Source organism: Populus trichocarpa, chromosome 7, assembly GCF_000002775.5.
Source record: "Populus trichocarpa isolate Nisqually-1 chromosome 7, P.trichocarpa_v4.1, whole genome shotgun sequence".
NCBI classification, from domain to species: domain Eukaryota; kingdom Viridiplantae; phylum Streptophyta; class Magnoliopsida; order Malpighiales; family Salicaceae; genus Populus; species Populus trichocarpa.
The window spans coordinates 14,708,864-14,730,309 of record NC_037291.2 but is presented as its reverse complement, the minus strand read 5'-3'; the positions used below and the strand labels follow the sequence as shown (position 1 = coordinate 14,730,309).

Genomic DNA, 21,446 nt, shown 5'->3' with positions numbered 1-21,446 from the left:
CCATATGTGAATAGTAAACATTGTTTCAGATCTACAACAAGTCAATAGAAAATTTGAGAAGGGAATATAATTGAGATGCCCTAGCTAATTGTGATTTAACTTTATTTCTTAATCTTAATTAATTATGCTATAATAATAGATAATTAATCAAAGTATAGGGAAGAGGTTAAAAAACAGCCAGCTGACAAAGGCAGTGAATTTTTAGAACTGTGAGCTAGCGGTCGTCTCCTTGTGGGCTGACTTCTCCTGCTAACCCCTTAATCATAATCTAATCATGCTCTTGCTTTCTAACTTTGTTTAGTAAATAATCTTTGGAACTTAGCTGTTGAACTGTGGCGGCCTCAGAATATTCTCTCCTCCTCCAACACTCCCAAAGGCTTCAACTTTCAAGGTTTAATGGGGTTTTTAATTATACAAACCCCACATCTATTTTTGCTAGTAGAGATTTGAAAAGAGAAGTTGTCTGAGTTAGAAACCGTAGGCAATATTTCAAAATAGAAGGGTTCAGGGAAAAGCAAAACGTTGTCACCAAGGTTATGTTTGTTCCTTTGCTTGTCTCTTTTAGTTTGAAATTTAGGATAGACAAAAGTATTTTACATTTGATTGTTTGTGCAATTCTAGGATACCCTCCTGCCCCAAGCTTTTCTAATTACAAGACATGATGAATTTGTTCTTAGCTGGTTCCAATTCAAGGAAAATCCTGAGAAATCCTATACTGATCACGTGAAATCATGTACATGTAGTTGTACTTAAATATTATGTTTCTGAAAAATAAAAAATATATATAGAGGGACAGAAATGTATTAGGTTGGAGGAATAAAAATATAAATATAAAATAAATTTATCTTCAAGACTGTTCTTGAGTAAATTTTTATTATTAATTTAAAACTTAAAGAATAAAAGAACAATCCTTTTTATCTTTAATATCTTTATTTATTTTATTTCTAAACAATAATCAAATACTATACAAAAAAAAATCTATGAAATAATAACTATATTGTGATTAATTCTTTCTTCTTAGTCTTGGTATAGTATAGTATACTTGGTACTATCAAATGTTAGTGTTACTTTTGAAAAAAAATATCCTAAAAGGAGAGCAGATTTGGATCTAGGAATCCTATACAGAAATCCACATGCTTTGGTTTATAAAAAGATGAAGAATATATGCCCTTTTCCAAACCTATCTCAATTATCTTTCTTTATTTTTTATGTTTTCGTCTCTCCTTTTTCCTTTTCCTTTTTTTTTTTTATTTTTCCTTAGTTGCGACACAGTAGCAGACGGCTAATTACATTTAATCCTGCCAACTTTATAAACATCAAATAGTATTGACATGAATATTCTTTTCCAGCAGTGTTTCTGTATCTTTTTTGAGCATGGTGGTAATACGTTTTATTCCTTAATTAGTTTCTTCTAAAATTGAAAGTTCAAATTAATGAATGTTGATAAGGTAATTGTTTTTTTTTTAAAAAAAAACTATTCATTCGAGTCAGTTTAGATATGTATGAGATGACATGTTCGCGCACTGCCGCGGACTTATAAAATAAATGTATTTGATAGTGTTATAATTGTGAATCAGTGCTAGATAAGTAATAGAAACTAAAGGTATAATGGAGCCAATATTTCATGACGGAAAAAAAATTGTGTTGGTGATAAAAAACTTAGATACTGAATAAAATAATTTGTAACAATCCACAGTGTTTTGTGAGGAAAGATACAGTGCTTTCGCCACATGATTTAGCTTTTCTGTAAAAAATACAAAGCTAAATTCTCTACCAACTTAGTATTAAAAAACAATCGACAAAGATAATTTTGAAAGGAAAAAAAATCCATGAGAAAAAACATTATAGCAATTGACAATGTTTTGTGAGAAATACTAGTGTTTTGACAGAGAAAATTTTAGAAAAAAAAATATAAAAAAACAGGGAAAAAAAACCATGTTGGAAACACTATAGCAATTCACAGTGTTTTGTGATGAAAGCTACAATATTTCCCCACATGATTTAGCCTTATTTGTAATGACTTATAATTATAATTCTCAACCAGTTCAATATTAAAAAAATAAAATTGACAAAAACAATTTTGAAAAAATCATAAGAAAAAAAACCATGTGAAGAGATACTGTAGCAATCCATAGTGTTTTGTGAGAAAAGCGACAGTGCTTTCCCCACATGATTAAGCTTTATTATAAAGTTAAATTCTAACCAGCTCAATATTAAAAAAATAAAATTGACAAAGATAATTTTGGAAAAAAATATTACAAAAAAAAACACAAAAGAAACTGGAAAAAAAACCATATGAGGAAAAACTGTATCAATCCATAGTGTTTTGTGAGGAAAGTTACAGTGTTTTCCCTACATTATTTAACCTTACTTGAATTTACTTGTAATTGTAATTCTTAACCAGCTTAATATTTAAAAATTAAAATTGACAAATATAATTTAAAAAAAAAACATAAAAAAACCGTATGGAAAAAAACACTATAGCAATCCACAGTAATTTGCGAGGAAAGCTATAGTGTTTTCCTCACATATTGTAACTGTAATTCTTAACCAGCTCAATATTAAAAAATAAAATCAAAAAGGATAATTTTGGAGAAAATCATAAAAAAACAAAAAAAAAAACTATGTGAAGAAACACTGTAGCAGTCAACAATGTTTTAAAGAAAAAAAATTATAAAACTAAATTCTCAATCAGCTCAATATTAAAAAAAAATCGACAAATAAAATTTTAAAAAATAAAAAAATAAAATAGAAAAACCATATGGGAAAACATCGTAGCAATTCACAGTATTTTAAAAAAAAAATTACAAAGCAAAATTTTTAATCAGCTTAATATTAAAAATAAAATTAACAAAGATAATTTTGAAAAAAAAAAAGAAAAAGTGTTGTAGGGAAAAAAAAAGAAAGTAATACATTATGAGTAAAAAAAAATGAAAAAAAGAGGAAAAAGTGCAAAAATAAAAAATAAAAAAAATAATACATTATAAATTACTATTGTAATCTATATTATTATAATGGGTGTGGATGAACAATAATTTCTCTATACGCTTTAATTTTATATTATCATCTCTAATCATCACGACATTATCATTCTTAGTCATCATGAGGTGGAATATATTTTGTCAACAAATTAAAAAAGAATATTACAAATTACACCCAATTTTGGTCTCTAAGGTGTAATTGGAAGAGATTTTGAGCAATCTGAAGATTGATTAACTTTATTTCTTTCACGAGTTTAGAAATACTTGCATGTATTATTATGAACATAATTAATTGAATGTCTCACGTATATATCTTTGATTAGGAAAAAGAAACACCAAGACACAGTCATTCAACCTGGACGACAAGTTAATTTAGTAAAAGAAAAGAACAGCAATTTTGTCTTCTAATGCTTTAGTGATCATAGTATCTCAGAATTCAAGATTTCAAAGGAAGAAGACAAATAGCTTCTCGTAAATGATTCAACCTTCACATATGAATACACAAGAGCGGGTTCTGTAAAGGCAATATAGAAAAAAATTATAAGGTTTTTAATTTTTATTAAATAAATAAAAATAATAAAATTTTATCTCGTGACTGCTTAATTATTAAAATTTTAATATTATATTAAAAAATCATCTTAGAAGCTTAAATTATTAAATAAAATTTTAATATATAATTTATATTATTGTAGACTAGCTAAAAAAAAAAAAGTTAATGAGACCACCAGTATATATGAACTCAATCAACGTACGAAATGATAATGTACTCATTAATATTTAAATTCCACAATATATAACAACATTAAGATTCTCTTTTTGGCTCGGAAAGCAAAGTTAAAGCACCCCACTTACTCTAGCTCTCTGCATATGCTATGGATGGCCCCTCTCTTCTCTTAAATAGGAAACCAATAAACCTATTCATGTTTCACCTTTTATGTTTTTTTTCTTTTCCTCAACGATGAGATATGCTCGGACCAACTTTCTTGTACCAAGTCTTGATCCCTCCTAGCTACATCAATTCTTAAGCAAATCATCCATACTCACAAGTAAATTGACGATAAAGAAAAAGAACTCACTTATCTCCTGGCTAAGTGCTCGTCGTTTGTTTATGTAGTGGCACAGACAACTATATAAAACCTAAACCTTGAAAGATTTTAATTACACGTACGTCCTTTTATATATATATATATATATATATATATATATTATATGAGTAAAAGAGAGAGATTGCTAGTCCATATAATGCCTAAACATGTAATTAATTAAGTATTCACGTGAAAGCATATCTAGAATTATGAATTGAGGAGAAACAAGGTCACCATCAAATTTTTGACAGGCACTAAATTCCCACTAAGAAAAAAGGACTTTGAATGTAATATGATAACAATTTTGTTGGTGAGTATATATCCATCGTTAATCATTGACATATACAATAGGCAAACATGTATAGATATCACACAGAGAAAAGGGAAGAAGCAAAGAAAAGACAAGAACTGGCTCAAAACCATCTTCTCTAAAGGAATTCAAACATGGATGATTCAAAAGAAAGGCATGCAGCAGGGCCATACGTGGTTCCACTCGGTTTGCCACGAATATGTTATTCAAAGAAGAAAAGCAAGCAATGATGAGAGAAAAAATTGATCAGAAAGTGATCTTTGTTATCTTCAGTAGTGCTAGCTAGTGCCCAAATTGAGGTACTCTCCATGAAAAAAACAGAACCCTAGGGTACATTTACAGAGTACAAATTAACTAGCTATATAGAGCAAGATTTTTATGCAACATGATGTGCTCATAAAGAGATTGAAGATTTTTTGTGTATTGACTGGGGATCCTATGAATCTTGAACGTGAAAAAAAAAAGTTCGTCAAATTCTATCACAGAAACTTGTAAAGGGATGGTCTATAAGCTTTATTTACTACACCACTGGTACTAAATTATCAATTGTTTATTATAATTTTATGGGGTTTTAGCACATATTAAAATAATAAAAAGTTGGTTTTTTTTCTCACATAAATAATAAAAATCTCGTTGCTAACTCTGTTAGTAATTACTGACAGAAATTTCATGTCGTTAATCTCCATTTAACACTACCGACGAGAAATTTTACTTTCAAGAACTCGTTCTTCATGTCATCCTCTTCAAAATATTTCATTCCTCGATTTTGTGGCCTTCTCTTAACTAAGATGATGGTAGAAATCAACAAAATCTATTAAAAAAGTTGATTTAATTGCATATATATGACCAATTTTAGTAAGATATCTTCATTTTATAATTTTAACTCCATGTCTACATGTAATTTTTTTTTTTACATCCGTTTAAATAGATGGTAATGGTATGCTTAAATACTAACCAGCATGAACAGAGTTTTTTCAAGAATTGTAACAAGTAAATAATGGTGAGTGGAAATGATGTCAAAAGCATCACCACCATCGTTGACGGAATAGACCCGCAACACATTCTATGTTTTTAAATTATTGGGTTATTCTAGGTTAATTATTTTTATTAATATGATATTATTTTATTTTTTATTTTTTTAAAAAAGCATTTGTAGTTGATCCAACTGAATTTAGATTATATTTGGTTAGGTTATGAACCATTTCTCTAGAAACCCAGTTTGAACAACTAGATTTCATCTGGTTAGTATCTCTTTTTATTTAGTTTAAAACTTGATCTCAATCAAATTTTAGATAGTAAATTTTATAAATCAAACAATAAAATTAAATCGAGTTTAATAATTATAATCATCACACAATAAATAAAAGAAGTTATAATAGCATATATATATATATATATTCAACATCATCGTCAGGGATTTCCTCCAAATTGAATTGTATTTGATGCACAAATATACTTCTTATTTATCTTTTTTTTATCAAATATTTGTTTTGATTTTATTTTTTAATATTGAGATAAATAAAAATTTATTTTTGTAATTTATTTTTTTATTTTGTCTTTCTATAACATTAACATGGTTTGCAAGTTTGCTAAGGTAATCTAAGTTGTTTTGGTTCACAAGTTTGATGAGGTTTATTTTTTAATTGAACTTTATTTTTTTATAGTATATTTTTTTTCTCATATAATTAAAATTTTTTTTATAGAAAATCTATTTTATTAAACTTTATAAATTTCATGAACATATTCACAAGTTTGGCTGGTTGACCTGGTTTGCAGATCTAGCGAGTTTAGTTTTTTTTTTTATTTCATCCTTATATATTGGATTAATTAGAAATTCAATTTCATAATTGGTTTTGTTTCATCTTCTATAAGGTTATTGTTGTCTAAAAAACAATCTTGGTATTAGGTTGATATTCAATTTTACGATCATCTATTGTTATCGTATAGTTAAATAAAAAGTAGTTTTAAGAAAAACACAAATTATAATCTTAATGGAGTCAATAACCTTATTCACAAGTTTGACATGCTAACCCGAGTTATTTGATTCATAGATCTGACGAGTTTACCCATCGACTATATATGTTTTTTTTTTGTTTTCGGTCATTTAATTGATTTTTTTTATTTCATCCTTCAATATTGAATTGGTTTGGAAATAGAGTGCATGCTTGATATTTGTTTATTTTATATAAGGTTATCATTAATTATCTTAGATAAATGTTTACTTTTAGGTTATCAATTTTTGTGAGCATCTATTTTTATTATATAATTAAATAAATTTTTTTAAAAAAATAATAATTAAACCCAATAGAGTCTACAACTGGGGTTGTGAGGGGACCCGAGTCAATCTAATATGTTATTGTCTCAACATTGTTTTAAAAAAGTTTTCATCTTAAAGTTTTTTAAAAGTTAAGCCATATTTTTACCAGTCAGAATATATTTAAATCCATAAAATTGATCAATTTAAATCATGTTAACTCACATACAATTTAATTTCAAGTTTAAACAAAGAATTTTTTTATATTTTTTTATTTGAAAAAACAACTGATCCAGCCCTCATAGCACGAGGCGATACCGCGATATACTAGTTCGGTGTATAAATCATCTTTTGGGCATTGATCACAGGAGTTTTAAACTCTTATGACGTGGTGAAGTTGTGAGTTTCAATATCTCTTGCTCAATGGGCTTTTGTTTTGATCCTCAGTCCCGGTGTGGGCCCTTGTCACTAAATTCTTCTTGCCTGTGTATCATGAGCTGGGCTTTTATTTTGAGCATCAATTCCATGTGGGCCCTTACCACATTGAGTATCATGGGCTTAGACTCCTCATTACGGGATGACATGCCGGTTTACACAAAACTTGAACCGAAGAAGAATCAAAGCAAAGAAAATTCTCCAAAATCTGGTTGAAACTTGAAAGAAGTGAAATGGACACAAAAGCTTTAGCAAAATGAAAGAGAGCAAAAACCCAACAAAGCCCCATCAACTGAAAACAAGCAAAAACCTCAAAAATCAAGACTTCCTTCAAACTGGGATCGTTGTGGAGATGAATTTGGAGTCAATCTTGAAAACCCACATGGAGATAACCTTAAAAACCAAACTTTGAGGATGATGGTCTTGTTTTGCCAAAGAGAAAAGGTGCTGACTTTAAGCACCTCTTAGATGAAGCTCTATCAAAATGTCACCAAGTTGACAACTTTCCTTCTCTTGAGGACTTCTTGGCTGGTATGTTTTTGAATATGTACCTAAGTTTTTTGAATTAAAAACTTGAATGATCATAAGGAATAGTAATTAATGTGCAATTGATAATGCAATTTGAATTGTTTTGCAATGAAATGTGGATGGATACTTGTATGGAATTGAAGTTGAATTTTTTCTTTATTTTTCTTTATCTGTTTCAAGTATAAAGGTTCTTTCTTGATCAGTAACTGGACTAGGCTTTCAAATTTGTGTGTGGTGGGGATTCAACAGGTTAATTGACATAGTAATTTGTTTAGGTTTGGTTGCAGTTTACGTGTATTTTGAAACATCTTCTCAGTTTAGGCTTCAGGTTTTTATTTCTTGTTTATTTGCTGTGAACATTTCCCATTTCGATTTGCTTCCGTAGCATGTCGTTTGCACTTTGCAATCACTTTGTAAAGTTCAGAAATTGATTATACTCTTGTCTGAATTGTTGCCAATTTCTCACTTAGCTAGCATTTTGACTGTGCACAATCCAGTTGTTACTTGTTGCTGATGATTATTGACTAATAAATCTGACTGTAGTGTTGGCAAGGTTACTGGTCCTTCTGATGGCTGGTTTAGACAGCTGGTTTTTGTGTAGAAGAAATGGTTGCATGAGGCACACTGTTTTTGAGTTATTTTGGATGTTGGTAAATTATTGACTTCAAGTGCTTGATGAAAGAGGAATTTAGGCATGGAGTAGACCCCTTGCTTTCAGTCAGGGAGAAAGCATTCTATCATGGATCGGGGATGATAATTTTGTTGTGGAGGATAAAACTACTTCAACTCATGAGGTAATTGCTTATTTTTCATTTTATTCATTAAATATTATCTCTCGTTTTTGTTTAGAGTAAGATATTAAAATGATAGAGAAAGGAGTATAGCAATTCAATTAATATTTAACGTAAGCAGCTTCTTGATATGCCATTAATTGTAGAAAGAGATTTACTATCATCTTTTTTAGTTTTTATTTTCCATTCTCTGCCCACCTGAAAATGGTCTGATGAAGAACTGTTAGAACCCGGACACTAGTTCATGCCAACAAAAATATCGCTTACCATTAGGCTATGTGCTAATTTTGAAAGTGCCTTTTGTGGTGATAAAAGTAATTTAGCTTGTGTTGGGTTCCCCTGTTCCTCCAAGTGCAACGATAATCTTAAATTTGAAAATTGATGTGCAGTAGTGTAAGGTTAGAGATGTTATACTTGGACACTTTATGTAGGGCTCTCTTCTTTAGTTTTCTTCAACTTCACATTCCTTACATGCAAGTCAGACAAATTGTATCTTGATCCTGGTTCCTGTTTGTTCATAGCTTGTTGGACAAACAAAATATCATGTTTACAGGAAATATTAACATCCAAAACATATGCTCAAACGTAGGTTTTATTTTGATGGATGAGTGATTTATTTTATATTGACACTTACTGTATTTGTGAAGTTCAATGAGTATCTTGGAAAAGAAAAGTTTAAAGTGCTTTGCTATTGGTATGGGCTATGTCCACGTTTCCTTCTCTAACCAGGAGAGTAAGGAACTCAATCCTTGTTGATAGGAGGTTGTGAGAAAAATTTTGAGTCCAATCCTTGCCTAGAATATTTGTATAAAGGTGTGCCACTTGTCCAAAGTGCGATTTAATGTTGTCAAATTATCCATTTCTGTAGGCTTAAACATTTAAAAATTTTGGAAGTGCAGAAGTACCCACAGTTTAGAATAAAGTGGTATTCTTGCAAATGGTAGTACAAGTACAATGCATTATCTTCATGCTAATGCGGTTGCTCCTGTTACTATCTTATTGGAATGCTACTTTCCTTTTCTTTACCTTCATATTGGTTGTCCAAGTTCTTTATATACTCTCCTAAAGTTTCCTTACCCATTTTTTTATCAGGCATAATTTCTCTCCCTTAATTTGCATGCTCTTGCAGAACAACTAGCTAAAGTAGATGTATCAGGGAGGCTCTTCATTGAAGCAGATCTATTAGCAACAGAATTGGTATGCTCTACATTCTCATATGACCTTTGAATGTGTGTTTTATATGGCTTATCAGTTATTACCACTTTTGACGTCAAGAAAAGTTTGTCCAATTGTGTAGGGTCTCACAGAACTGGGGTGTTTCAGTAACATTATGATGCTTCACGGAAAATGTTTCCTTCAGAGTTACCTTGTACTTTATAAACATGTACAAAATATTCAGTTAAAAGATATATAGAAGAAGATCTCAGTGATTGCTTGCTAGTAATATTTAGATCAAGAACTAGCAGCTTGAAAATATTCTTCACTCAAATCTGTTTCTCGTTTCACAAGGCACTTCCACAAATGGTTAATCACTCTTGGTTCTTGTTTTGCTTGCGTTCTTTTAAATAGTTTCTCTCTGATTATTAATTGGTGTGGTCATTTCTTGTTTCCAAAGTTGTCACTGTATGTCGCATAGTAACAAAATAAGGTTAGGATGAAAATTGCTTGTCTATTCTCTAGATAGGATATATTATGCTACGTGTAACATGGTTTATTGGACAATCTGGTCAGGGATCAAATACAAGCAGCAGCCAGGAATATGACCAATTGCAAACAACAGGATCTCTGAATAATTGGCTTTTGAAGATTTTTCTGAGAAGAATAAGGCTGTCAATCAAAATACCAAGGTTTTTGCTTCAGGCTTGACCATAGGCAATACAGACCCATTTTCATTCATTCAGGGATCAGATGTCAAGGGTAATTTGAATAGAAATCAGTGTGGAAAATCCAATCAAAGCACAGCTCCTGAGCCCCCAGAACAGTTCAATGTGAGTTCTGTTGTCCCTAAGAGCAGGCTGCCCACGTTTGAAGCAGAAGCTGCTGAGTCTAACCTGTATATGCTTCCTGGCTCGCTTAGTGAGACCAAGCTACTTGATTCTTCTTGTTTTGGGTCTGGTACTTTACCCATTTTAGAGAAAAATGCTCCTGGCACCTCTGCCAGAAGTTAGAAGAAATCCCACTGGTTCAGCAAAAAACTCCTACACTGCTGCCACCCCGGACAGCATACCTGATGATTTACTTGAGGAAACATCTGATTTACAAAGAGAAAGAGGCTGCTACACCTCTGCCACTACTTGCAAGAAATGCCCTTGCCTCTGCAAAAATCACTTCTACTGCTGCCACTTTAGATGATGTACTTGATGACAACATACTTGATGATTTACTTTGAGGAAGCATCTAATTTACAAGAGAAAGAGGTTGCTACGCCTCTGCCACTACTTGCAAGAAATGTCTGTCGCTTCGGCAAAAACCACTTCTACTGCTGCCACTCAAGATGACGTACTTGATGATTTACTTGAGGAAACATCTAATTTGTCAAACCAAAACAATTTGCATCAGCCTCTAGAAATGAAGGCTGCATCTTATGAAATTCAATCTTCTTCTCTCCGTCTGTCAGTAAGTCGAAAGTTTTGGATTGACTTTGATGCATCGTCGGAAACAATTTAACTGCTTGTAATTTTACCAAACCTCAACCATGTATCTTTATTTGTTGTGCTTAATGCAATACAAGGATGTATACTTCCAAGCTGCTACATGGATTCTGTGTTTTACAAGTAAAAAAATATTTAGGCATTTCCAATGTTACATCTGCTGCTAAGGTTTTCAACCACTCTGCCATGCATTTTCTCTTGACACCTTAGATATTCAATAACGTATTTCCCACCTTTCCGTGTGTACTAATTTAGGTGGCCTGTCATGTAAGAGAGGTGAGATGTAAATAAGTGGTTACATGTGATGCAAAGAAGTCTTTTTCCTCAACCCCGACAGAAAAATGCCAACATGTGTTACCAAGAACCAGCTGTGCACTTAAATTTGCAGAAGTCAACAAGGGCATGACAAGTTCTGTAGCATTTTGCCTCCATTACATTATGAAAGACAAAAAATTGCCAGAGCAGAAGTCAGGCTGGCATCACAAATAGAGAGAGGTAGAGCTTGATCTTCCAATCTCCTTAAAGTTCCACAAATCATTGGAAGGAGAAGAAAACAGCAAAAAGAAAAAAATCCACTGTGTATTTCTTTCTTTCTATAACAAAATTATAATCTCAAATCTAAAACAGGAAAAAAGAAAAAGAAGAAGAAAAGGATAAAAAGAAAAAAAGAAAAGGAAATCAATTAGTTAGCTAGACAAGCACAAAATTGCAGAAAAATCAAAGCCATAAGGCTCCAGCTTCTTTCAAAATAGGAACCAATTCTCCAGAAATATGAGCAGCCATAAGTTTATCCAATCCACCAAACAACTTTCCACCAATAAAAAGAGCAGGAAACTGTACTTTCTTCTTACTCCCCTTTCCACCATCATTGCAGATCATTTCCAATTCTTCCAAGACACTAATCTCATCAGCCTCATCAATCTCATAAACTGCTGGATTCACACCAAGCCCTAGAAGCAAACGTTTCGCTACAAGGCTCATGCAGCATCCACGTCTAGCAAACACTATGATTGCATTTTCTTGCACCATCTTGCTCATATTTCCTGACCCTTTTAGCACTTCTTGAGTTGCAACCACCCCACCATTGTTGTGGCGGGCAATAAGTTGAAAAGGGCTTATTAGAGGCTTGTTGTTGGTGTATAAAGGTGGCCATGACTTGTAAGGTATTGCCTGCTGCATGGTTGAAGACACAGAGAGACAGAGAGAGGAGAAGGTTTTGTGTGTGTTGAGCTAAGGTGCCTAGAAATGGCGAGAAGAGAAGGGTATATAAGAAAATGGAGAGGGGATGACTTGATAAATATGAAAGAGTCAGGCGTCAACGGCAGTTAGCCTTATTTTTTTGGTTACACGCTGCATGATGGTTGTGGCTTACGTTTGATTTGTGTCATCCTTCACTATTTGCATTTATTTATTTTTAAATTAGAGCATCTAATGTTGCTACGTGTCATTAAGAATGACCTTTATCTTCTTGTCTCAATGATAAATGTGTTTGTTCTCGAATTATTGTATTGGATTTGATCTTAGCACACTCCGAGGAAGATAATTTTTCTGTTGATCACTTGTCCGATAATATCAAAGTTATTAAACTCGCATTAAACTCGGTTGTTTTTTAATTATAAATCAACTAAATTAACTTAGAATAATATAAACCGATATTATTTCAAGTTTTTTTTAAAATATTATTTATGAAATGTGTGTTTATAATGTATTCCAATATGTTTTTGTAAAAATATGTTTTAATTAAAAATATATTAAAATAATATTTTATTATTTTTTTTAAATATGATATTAACGCATTAAACTATAAAATTTAATGTTTTTATAGATAAAAAAAAATTTGAAAAACAGATTAAATTGTCTTAGCAAACATAATCAAAATTGAATAGAAGGTATGACTTTCAACTATATATATATAATTTGTGTTAAAATAATTAAAATCAAACACAAAAAAAAATGCTAGAATTCTGAATAATCTATATATTATGAGCGTTTAATCTTAATCTAAATACAAATGAAGTATATATAGGTTAAACTGAAAGTATTATTTTATCTTTAATAGATAAGACTAGATAAATATTATTTAAAAATTTGAAGGGAAAGAATTTCTCTAGATTAAAATATAGATAAAAAATAATTTGAAAAATAGATTAAATTGTATTTTTTTCCTGTTTCTTTAGTTTGAAGGGAAAGAATTTATCTAGATTTAGGTTGGTTTACATGATGTATAAAAGTACTATTTAGCATCCCATTGCTCTTTCTTAAAAGTCACTGCTTTTTATTTGATTAGATCTGTTTATGGGCCAGGCGTGAATATTGATTTCTTTACAAATTGTAAACGTCATTTTTTTTATTCAAATTTTAATAATTATGAGTTGTTAGATTGAGTTTTAAGTAAATTTATTCTCTAAGTTATTGTTTGAGTTTCAATCCAAACATCGAATCAAGAAGAACATAGCTAATTCCAATGAGGTAAATTAAGTGAAATCCAAGTCTCTCTCCCTCTTTCACCATCTTACTTGTACTAAATATATAATACTTTAAAATACTTTTTTTTTTCTTTTTTTGACATATCTACGTCGCAGTTAAAAAATACAAAAATAAATTATTATTTAATATTTTTTAAGATAAAAATTATTTTTTAAACATATTCAAACGCAATTCTAAACACAGAAACAAATGATTCATTAATGTTAATCTTTGTTTAAGACTGTTTTTATTTAAGTTTAAAAATATATATTCTTGTTTCTTTCTTCTTTTCTTCTTGTCTATCTCTTCTATACAAAATAATTATTAACAATTACGTATGGAGCACACTATAATTTATTCCCAATATACTTATATCTAAAAATCATTAATTATTATTATTATTAATTAACTACTTAATCTCTTGCCACGTATTTGACCATACACGCAAAAGAAAAATGCCGCTGGCGGACGGTGGGCGAGAGCTGACGAAAGCCAGCGACAAACTTTAGCCTCACAGACGCATCATCAAGAGTCCGCGTGACGCCAAACCCGGGACCCTCCACGTGAATCAGACAGCCCTCTCCCGCGGTTATGACGTGGGGTGACGTCATAAACAATGCCCACGTGTTCCAAGTTTACGGATGTATGATTGTGCGCTTCGCGGCTGCTCCGTGGCTTCTTTAGAAAAAGATAAAAAGTAGTCAGTGAAGTACATCCTTGAAAATAATTTTGTGTCCGAGTTCTATAATATACTAGCTTTGATACCCGCGCGATGCCGTGTATTATTTTTTTTACATAAAAAATATTAAAAAAAATAAAAAAATAAAAATTTTGGGTTTTTCTGCAAAGTTATACCCAATAATCTTGGGTTTGGCTGCAACGCCTGACCTAAGAGTAATATTTATAATATTAATAATAAAATTAAACTTACATGACCCAAGTTTAAGTGAGTCTGGCTGTAACACCGGACCCACGAATACTGGATGTGGGTCTGACTATAAGGTCGTGTCATAAAAGTGTGATAATTAAATAGATTAATTAAAAAAAACAAAGAAAAAAAATCAACAGGAAGGAAAAAACTAATGAAGAAAAAGAAAAAAAAACATTGAATTAATTGGGTCAACCTTTTAAACTAGGTTATCCTGTAAAACCTGAGATTTGCGTCATGAAAGTTTAATAACTAAATAGAAAAAAAATGACGGGTTTACCTAGAATTAACCGGGTTAACCCATCAAACCAAGTTAACCCGTCAAGCCCAGGATACGTGTCATGAAAGTATGAAAGTCTGATAATTAAATATAAAGAAAATTAATTTTAACAAACTAAACTAAATGAAAAAAAATAACTCGTCAAATCAGGTTAACCCATCAAACCCGAGATTCGTATCATGAAAAACTGATAACTAAATAAAAAAAATTTAACATTAACAAACTAAATCAAACAAAACAAATTCATTAAAAAAAAATAAAAAGAAAAAACAAAAGAAAAAAATAGTTATATAATATAATACAATATAATTATAATTATAATTATAATTATAATGAAAAAACGTGGGGAAAATTTAAAAAAATGAAAAAAAAAAAATGGGGAAAGCTAAAGCTAAAGCTAAATTCTCAACCAACTCAATATTGAAAAAATAAATTTAACAAAGATAATTTTAAAGAAAAAACATGTGGGGAAAACACTGTAGCCAAACAAAAACCATGTAAGGGAAACATTGTAATAATCCATAGTATTTTTTTTAAAAAAAGTTACAAAGCTAATCTCTCAACCAGCTCAATATATAAAAAAAACCGACAAAGGCTATCTAAAAAAAAAATCAATTTTGGGTAAAAGAAATGAAAAAAAAATGTACAAAAAAGGAAACAAAAGCGAAAAAAAAACCACGTGGGGAAAGCTACAGTGTTTTAAAGAAAAAGACAAAAAAACTAAATTTTCAACCAGCTCAATAGTAAAAAAATAAAATAAAAAAAATAATTCTGAAAAAAACAAAACAAAAAAAAGAAAATATGTAAAAAATGACAATTTTGGAAAAAAAAAAAATAAAAAAAATAAAAAAAACATATAGGGAAAGCTAAAGCTAGATTATCAGCCAGCTCAATATTGAAAAAATAAAATCGATAAAGATAATTTTAAAAAAAAATATATGGGGAAACACTGCAGCAAAGCAAAAAATTTGTAGGGGAAACACTGTAGCAATCCATATTATTTTTTTTAAAAAAAAAAACCACAAAGCTAAATTCTCAACCAACTTAATATAAAAAAATAAAATCTACAAAGACCATTTTGAAAAAAAAAAAGAATAAAGAAATCATTAAAAAAAAAGAAAACAATGTATGAGAATATTATAGCAATCCACAATGTTTTAAAGAAAAAACTACATAGTTAAATTTTCAACCAGCTTAATATTTAAAAAAATTAGCAAAGATAATTTTGAAACAAAAAAATTTTTTAAAAAAAAAGAAACAAAAAAAGAAGAAGAAATCAATTTTGGGCAAAAAAAAAAGCAAAAAAAAAACATGTAAAAAAAAAAAAAACCTACTGCTACAATGAATATCCCACGCGTTTTAGATTATTCTATAATAATAAATAAATAATTTAAAAGATAATGTATTTTTTATATTTAACTATTTCTTTAAAAGATCTTGAATTTACTTATCAAATTGTGGTACCATCCCATTTGAAATGACATGAAAAGATTCTTATCTTATTTATTTTTGTGTTTTAAAAATGTTTTTGAAAAAATTTAATTTTTTTTGTTTATTTTTGTTTGCTTTAAATTAATATTTTTTTTGATATTTTTAGATAATTTTGATGCACTGATGTTAAAAATAATTTTTAAAAAATAAAAAAAATATTATTTTGATATATTTCCGAGTAAAAAACATTTTGAAAAGTAATCGCAACCACATTTTCAAACACATATTTGTCTAGATAACACCTAACACAGTTTTCATTTTTTCATGGAATTTTGTGTCAATACTAAATCCATTCATTTTGGTCCCATTAAAAATAAATAATTAATGAAGACAATAATACTCTCGGGTAGAATTTATGAAGACAAAATCTTGAACATGACTGATATACTCGAACCCAACACATAAAACATTTATACATTAAATGAAGTCACGCCTATTAACAATGTGTCTCGTTACTGATAGTTGTAGAAGAGACGGAAATAATAGAGATTGAAAAAAAAATATATTTAATAATGGTGTATAAGATAGAGTAAATATAAAAAAATTATTTTACTATTATCCAACTTATATATTTTAAAAAATAATTAGATTTATTTGTTTTTATTTTTAATTTATATTGAGTGTTGAAATTTATAATATTATAATAACCTAGTTATAAAACTTGACTGACCCAGTGAGTCAACCTGAGACTTGAACTGGTCTAGGTTTAAAAAAAATAAAAAAATAATTGACTCGACCTGACAAGATTAAAATCCTGGTCGATCTCAAAGTTGAGTTTTAAAATTATGATAATGACCATTTTATTCTTATGTTATCTTGGATTAACCCGGTTTGTCCCTTAGGACCCATGCCCCGGGCATTGGCCCATGTCGAATCTTCGAGTCAGGTTTTAAAATTATGACCTGGTTCGACTCGTGACTTGTCCTGATTAGACTCCTAAGTCTGGTTTTAAAACTATAATAATAATAACTTTTGTCTTTGCGTTGACTTGAGTCAATGGTTAACCCGACCCATGACCCGTGTTTTGTCTCAGGTCGATTGTAAAATTGGTTTTAAAATTATAATAGTAACCACTTTTATTTTTATGTTGACTCAGGTCAACCCGAGTTGATGCACCCGACCAGTTAGTCGATTCTAATCCTGGATCGACTCTCAAGTTGAGTTTTACAACAACGATGATAACTACTCATTTTTTGTTTTATATGTCTTAGTTCGATAATTTTAGAATTGAAAGGTTTTTACAATGATATTTTAAGAATATAAAATAATAAATATTATCTCGAAATACATATTTCATCTATATCTCTAGCTTTAAAAGTACAAAAAATTACTCCATCATTTTCTCAATAACATAATTATTTTTATTTCTTTCAATCTTCAACCAAACCAATTCTCATCTTTTTTATTTTTATTATTTTTGTTTTCCACAATAACCAAACACTATCACAAATATTAATTTTTTATTATTATTATCAACAATAAACAACCCTCAAAAACTATAACTAGTGCAACTTTTACAATGACTTATTTTCACTCTGAATCGCTGTCTTTAAATAATTAAAAAACTTCAGATAGTAGGTATAATGATCATCCTACCTTTACATGAACATGCTTTGTGAGTTCGAAAGATATATAAATAAACAACCTTAAAATCCATGGTAAGAGATCTTCTTTTAGTGACAAGAAACTCTTCTTCTTTGTCTTTAAACTAGACTGTATAGACATACACAACGTAGCCTTGATGAAAGCTATTTTCCTCCACCATGGATGTTAACTTGAGCTTCGAATATGATTCCCTTGAACCCTTTAAAACCTTGTTTTCTATGTATTTGTGCTACTCAAGTATATAATATTTCCAACCTATTTAAAATCTATCTATCAGTTTTGAAAACAACTTGATTTTCGTGAGGTTTTCGCATTAGCCATCTACTTAAAATTAATTAGGATATGAATCATAAGATTAAATAAATATAAATGTACAAATTGATATATCTTTTATCTAAAAATAAAGTATGATTCATAAGATTTATTTACATAAGTTCTACCTTGCCAACTCAACATAGTTGATCAGTTTTTATATAAAAAAAATCCTTCAATCGGTGGCGATGTGAGAATAAAATCCATTATTCATAAGATAAACATGAATTTAATTATTTGTGAGAAAAGAGAGAGAGAGATGAAAATTTTAATTAAATAAATTAATCACCACATACTTTTTTATAAAGCTAAACTAATTAAATGTCTTAGATTAATTAAAAAAAAATTATAACTCGCATACATTTAATTAGTTTAATTTTATAACTCAAAGTTGTTGAGTTATAAATCACTACCACTACCATATTTAGAATATTTTGATTCACTATTTTTCACAATATTATTCTTAGATCAATAAGTGAGTTCATGAGAGCTTTTTATCAATTTCTTCAATGGCAACCTTTAAGTTGGAATAACTACATCACCTTATCCTTTTCTCTTGTCACAGGTAGCTTTCCAACCCTTTTTTGTTTACAATTTTCAGAGGGCTGTTGCTAGGAAGCCAATTGTATTTTTTTTTTTTTTTAAACATAGCCGATATATTTGATAAATTATACACTTACAAAACAATCCAAATCATACCTGGCTCGGGCGGATCAATATATTGATTTATGGATTTATTCTGAATTAATTTTAAATTAAATTAAATTAAATGAGAATTGATCTAGTTGATTAACCGAATCAACTCTCAATCCTATCAATATTTAATTTTTATTTTTAAAAATAAAATTAAAAAATAATATGTTATTTTTCAAATCTCAAAACGATAGTATTTCCAATTGATCCAGATTAATCTAAATTTTCTTGTCCAATCAATAATCAATAATCTAGATGTGAGATGGAGTATTTAGTTAGGTTAAGTTTAATAATAACTTTAACATCATCATCACCGAGGGAAAAAAGATTGGTAGACTAGAAATTAAATCAATAACATAATCTTTGATCTTGTTGAAATATGGGAATTGTAGGTGTACTAGTATTTTAATTGCAAAGCAAAATAGCTGTCGAGATGCATCATTGGCAACCAAATTTGGCCAACATATCCACGTAGCTAAGTTCTATAGGAGCATGAACAAGCTGCCTAACATTAATTCCAGACCTGAAAAATCAAGAATTGACCAGGGAAATATAATTGTCAACACGCAAGGATTTGGGAAATTCCAACTACCTCACATCATATTCTTACCTCAATATCTAATCCTAAGATTAAGATAAATTAATCTCAATTATTAAAATGGTATATATGGTATGATAAAATTAATTAGTAACATATTGTAAGAGGAAAATATCCATCATTCACGCGACTGATTAGGTGATAAATGGAATTGTTGTCTAATATACTATAATCTAAGCTTTAAAAGTTAGGTTTGATCATAGCTCAGAAGATTTGCTCATTTTTTTTTTTTAAAAAAAAGTTTGAACATATAGGCTACGCAGCTGACATGATAGTATATCTATAAATTCGTTGAAAAAAAAAAAAAACTGGTTGACACATAAAATTTAAAAAATACCTTTTAATTTTAAATTTAAAAATAAACAACCATTAATGCATCATTGAGGATGTGAATAATTTACTTAAGACCAAATTAATGAATAAATTACCTAATACAACTAAAAAAACTTAGAAAAACTCCCTTTTTGTTCCAGTTTCAATTTAGCCGTCACCTCTTTTGTCTCTTCTTTTAATTTCATTATTTTTTTCTCAATTTTATACTTGAGCATGTTTTAATAATCATTTAGGTTGTCATTTGGATTGACCAAGGCAACTGAATTACGTCAAGATAATTATCACATGATTTAATTTTAAATCCGGGTTAAGTAAAGAGTCATATTGAGATGTTTTTTTTTCTGTTAATTTCATCCTTAGATTTTTTTTATTAGTCATTCAAGTTGCTTTTTAGACTGACCAAGTCGATTGAGTCATATTAGGACAACTCTCACATGATTTAATTTTAAACCCATACTAAACAAGAAATATCAATTTTATATTATTATTTTTCAATTTTATTTTTATAATTTTTTTTACTGGTCGATCAAATTACTTTTAAACTGATCAAGTTAATTAAGTCAGGTCGAATCAACTAACATATGGTTTAATTTTGAATCTAAGTTAGGCAAGAAATTGAATAGACGAATTTTAAAGTTGAGGCAAGAAATTGAATTAGAGGGTTTCCACGGCTGATTAACTAGTATCCCTACTAAAATACGTTGACTCAAAACCATTTGCATTAAATCAAACCTTAATTAGATTAAGATCAGTCAATCTTGACGGTTTTAATATATGTTTTGTTCCCCATCATGGAAAGATTTATATAAATCTTGCACTCCGCGCAGGGAGAATAATGGAGCCGTGTGATTAGATTGAGATGCCTCGCAAAAAACACACCTACTTTATTTTTATTTTTATTTTTATTTGTTGGGGCACTAAACTCCTTAGGCAAGACTTTATACGCAGTCAAGGACGCGTAAGAACCCCATCATCACATGAACGAAAGAAAGTGTCCCACTAATCACAATATGTTACCGATTTCACATTTAAAGGCCTTATCTTCTTATTATTTATGGTATTTTATATACTTGAATTGTAGTTATTAAAGTAGATTCTAGAATATATATATATATATAAAATCTAAGATGTCTAGATCATGGAATTAACTGTTTTTATTAATACAACAACATTTGTATTTTTTTTTAACAAGACATTAATTAGATTAAATTTAAAATGTTTTAATCAGGTCAACTAAATCACTAAAAACCTAACCAAAGTATAATATATTTGTCTTAATCAATGTCTAATCCAATTTAATTAAATATCCAGTCCTGAATTTAGCTTTAAATTTTACATATTACCCTATCAAACTGAGTCTTGAGTTGGAGTGATTAAGGATTCATTTATTTTAGTTGCCTGACCGTGCTTTTTTAAGGAATTAATTTTTATTTTTGATTTAAATTAATTTTTTTCTAGTATTTAATATGCTAATTAAAAAAATAAAAAAAAATATTTTGATGCAAAAAAAAATCAACAACAGCTACAACATTATACAAAACACTACCTAAATTTTTAATCCTGAATTATTCATTCACAGCTTAAATTTGAAACAAGATAATCCTCTCTCAAGGGCCAGGACTTTGTATCATCGAAGAACAACAGTATTAATGTTGCTACAAGTAGACGTCCATGCACGCAAAGGAAATTGCATCTTTTTTAATAA

General features: G+C 29.5%; 1 protein-coding gene and 1 long non-coding RNA gene across 3 annotated transcripts; one reads left to right on the top strand and one right to left on the bottom strand.

Annotated features, from left to right (window-relative positions):
- The first annotated feature begins 7,232 nt into the window (after window positions 1-7,232).
- LOC127905531 (uncharacterized) lies at window positions 7,233-11,139 on the top strand. 2 transcript variants are annotated; one of them, XR_008059681.1, is made up of 4 exons: window positions 7,233-7,596; window positions 8,147-8,387; window positions 9,514-9,581; window positions 10,116-11,139. It is a non-coding gene; the product is annotated as an uncharacterized LOC127905531 (long non-coding RNA). The 2 variants fall into 2 exon arrangements; XR_008059680.1 differs by having other exon boundaries at window positions 8,137-8,387.
- A 250-nt stretch (window positions 11,140-11,389) lies between these two features.
- Window positions 11,390-12,315, bottom strand: LOC7491720 (glutaredoxin-C9). Its single transcript, XM_002310380.3, has one exon. The coding sequence runs from the start codon at window positions 12,212-12,214 to the stop codon at window positions 11,753-11,755; it is 462 nt and encodes a 153-aa protein (XP_002310416.1). The 5' UTR covers window positions 12,215-12,315; the 3' UTR covers window positions 11,390-11,752.
- Between the last annotated feature and the right edge of the window lie 9,131 nt (window positions 12,316-21,446).

What these genes read in the sequence shown, in the direction of transcription:
- LOC7491720 (XM_002310380.3), bottom strand. Translation starts at nt 12,214, where the DNA reads ATGCAGCAGGCAATACCTTACAAGTCATGGCCACCTTTATACACCAAC.